This window comes from Etheostoma spectabile, chromosome 1, assembly GCF_008692095.1.
Source record: "Etheostoma spectabile isolate EspeVRDwgs_2016 chromosome 1, UIUC_Espe_1.0, whole genome shotgun sequence".
In the NCBI taxonomy this organism is placed as follows: Eukaryota; Metazoa; Chordata; class Actinopteri; order Perciformes; family Percidae; genus Etheostoma; species Etheostoma spectabile.
The window spans coordinates 26,576,626-26,579,742 of NC_045733.1; the positions used below are offsets into that span (position 1 = coordinate 26,576,626).

At 40.0% G+C, this 3,117-nt stretch overlaps 1 protein-coding gene and 1 long non-coding RNA gene across 2 annotated transcripts in view; one reads left to right on the forward strand and one right to left on the reverse strand.

The window, feature by feature from the left end:
* Positions 1 to 3,117, reverse strand: part of LOC116690477 (uncharacterized) — a 13,975-nt gene that overhangs the window by 8,182 nt on the left and 2,676 nt on the right. The window lies entirely within an intron of this gene.
* Positions 161 to 3,117, forward strand: part of tox3 (TOX high mobility group box family member 3) — a 42,544-nt gene continuing 39,587 nt past the window's right edge. The window contains exon 1 of the mRNA XM_032517476.1: positions 161 to 262. Coding sequence (XP_032373367.1) covers positions 161 to 262 — 102 coding nt within the window. The remainder of the gene's footprint in view (positions 263 to 3,117) is intronic.

Below are 3,117 nucleotides of genomic sequence, written 5' to 3' on the forward strand. Positions count from 1 at the left end.
CCCCAACGCAGTGTCTCATTCACCCCAACAAAGCTTGGGTCAGTTTTACCGCCTCTCTTTCTCCGTCTCTCTCTGTGCGCTGGGATTGTAAACGGCAGAAACAAATTGATCTCCGTGTAGAGTAGGCTACAGCTACAGCTGCGCGGCTCCCCCTCACATCATGGATGTAAGATTTTATCCGACTGCCGGTGGGAATTCTATTCCAGGAGAACCACCAAACCTGGATTTTGCCCACTGTTTGGGCTACTACAACTTCAATAAGGTGAGAAACCCCTCTTGTTTTGTGCTGTAGTCTAGTGTTGTGCGTGTGTGACCACCAGTGCTGAAACCATGAGGGCGACGTAACTCCGGGCTGCTCCAGTCCTAATGAATGAAAATCTAGGTGAAATGAAGTTGAATCAAAACCAACGATTTTAATTGTCTTATGAGTTGCCTCCACTTGTTTCCCTCTGTCTTAAGCCGTTAATGATGACTGTCTTTCCAGAGTTGCTTAATTAACACTGCCCTCTCCTGCCACAAACTTTGCTGGTGTGCATTAATAATGCAAATGAGAGCACAAGACAAGTGTAGTGGAACAGTGGCACTTTTGTCCAGAGCTCAGACCGGCCACACTGCACTGCTAAACTCACCAGAGTGATGTGATCCACAGTCATGGGCGCTGTTGGCTATACAGTTACATGTTCCTAAACATCAGTGACACATTAGAATGTGATGAAAGTATTACACAGAGTATCAAGTGTCAAATAAAATGCTCTACTGGGCTGGGATCATGTTACAAGAACCACATAAAGCAGTTAAATATGTTTTACAAACACATTGTTTGACAATTTGTTAGTGAGTTACTCTATTTCTCCATTCCCAGTCATTAGACCTTTTATATAACTAGCTTCAGCACATCAGGGTTGCGGTTAACAGCTCTTAGAGATAGTCCTGGAAATTAACTTTACAGCTCTGCATAGTAACACAACCATACAGAAAGAGATATAGACAGCACACATGTTATCTGTTCAGAATGAATGCATTCATTGTCACCATTGCGCTGTTGAGCACTTATCTCAAACATGGCATCAGTAAACCCCTGACTGTCATACCCAGAGAGGCAGCCACATGTACAACACAGTTTTATCAACTTGCTTCTAGGTTAAACAGCCTATTGTTTTTTTAAGGATAGTTTCACAAGTCGGTTTATTCACTTCCCTACATCTGTATACAAGCAGCCTTGTTTGTAAGCTGTGAATAGGACCATTGCTGAGGTATGACAAGTGTATTAACACTCTCAACATGAGGCAGAGGCTATGTTAAAACACAGATAATAGTTTTTGATATTTTGACAGTGAGGTAACACTTGAACTATGTGGCCCATAATCTATCAGGAGCGTGACTCTCTTGTACCACTGCAAGAAGGACCATCTTCATGATAGACTAATGACACAACCGCGGTGTGCTGTTTTTACAAAGTTTAAACAATGGTAGTGCCTACATCCCCCATCTTTCTCTGTCACACACACACACACACCACCACCCCCTTTCAAATTATTCAGCCCTATAGTGCTGTTTGCCCTTGCAATCTGATGCTGCTCAAAACAGTTACTAGGTTTGTCTCACTGTTTCATCAGCTCTTTGTCATGTGGCCAAGTTGTCATTTGTGCCCAATTTCATCATGTCTTCATCAGCCTTGATACATTTTAACTAGATTGCTTTGAATTGGTGTAAGAGACGGAGTGCGATTTTATTCCTGCTCATAAATTCCCCAGGTCAAGGGAAATTTTCCATCTGTAACAGTAATTGGCCACAATGCAAAAGGAGAGAGCAAGAGGGAGGGTGGTGAGAAGGTAGTATCTCCACCAGTTATGTAGGAGAGAGAGAGAGAGAGAGGACGAGTACAAAGCATGCTTTTTATGCTAATTACAATGCCTTTACATGGCAAACACTCTTTCACATGCAGCTTCCAAATAAGCCAACAAATTATTTGAATCAGCTCACTGAAAGGTAGCACAATGCAGAGCGATTAGTCATCCATAAGATGGTGTGCATTTTTTTCAAGGCCCACAGAACTAGTAAGACATTAAATCTTTAATCTATTAATAAGCAGTGGCAGCCCCTTCTCCAAACAGCAAAACTTCCACTAGATTCACAGTTTTGATTTAAAACCATAGCCCTCAAATTGCTGGCACAGGACATATTTAATTTTAATGACAACGCAGACAGAAGGGCCCAGAGGCACTTTGAGACATCAGAGATTCTTTTAAATTTACAAAAAAATCCAAACGAGTGGCACAAACTTAATTAGGTGCTGCAGTCATGACTAATGAAGCTGCCTGTTTCTTTTGGCACGGAGATGAAGGAGAAACAGCAGTGCTGAAAAGAAACATGCCACAACTTCACACAGCTGAATAATATTGTTAAAATTAATTTAAAAAAATCACTTGCTGTAATCGGGTAGAATTTAACACAAAACTCTCCTTTCAGCAATTGTAAAGTATATTAGTATGAGTTTATAACATTAAACGAAGAGTTTTCAGGTGGGGGACAGGGCTGTCACTGCAGGGTCTGCTTTAGGGCTGCAACTAACAATTCTTTTCATAGACGATTAATCTGTTGATTGTTTTCTTGATTAATCGATTAGTTATTTGGTCTATAAAATGTCGGAAAATGGTGAAAAATGTGGATCAGCGTTTCCCAGACGCCCAAGATGACATCCTTAAATGTGTTGTTTTGTCCACAACTCAAAGATATTCAGTTCACTGTCACAGAGGAGAGAATAAACTAGAACCTATTCACATTTAACAAGCTGGAATAAAAACATTTTTTTTTTTAAACTTTTGAGTAATTCTTTTAAGACAAACCAACTAATCGATTATCAAAATAGTTAATTTAAAAGTTGACAACTAATCGATTAATCTTTGCAGCTCTGTCTGCTTCTCTTAAAGCAGCTTTGCTTAAGCTTGAAGCCTTATCCGCTATGCTTAAGACCACTACTTTAACTAATTTGGTTAATACTTCAAGTTGCATGGTTTTTAATGTATCTGTATTTATGACTCTTGGATTTACTGGCTCTTTGGCTGGTTTAAGAACACCTTACATGTGTAAGAGAACAGAAATGAAAACATCAAATGA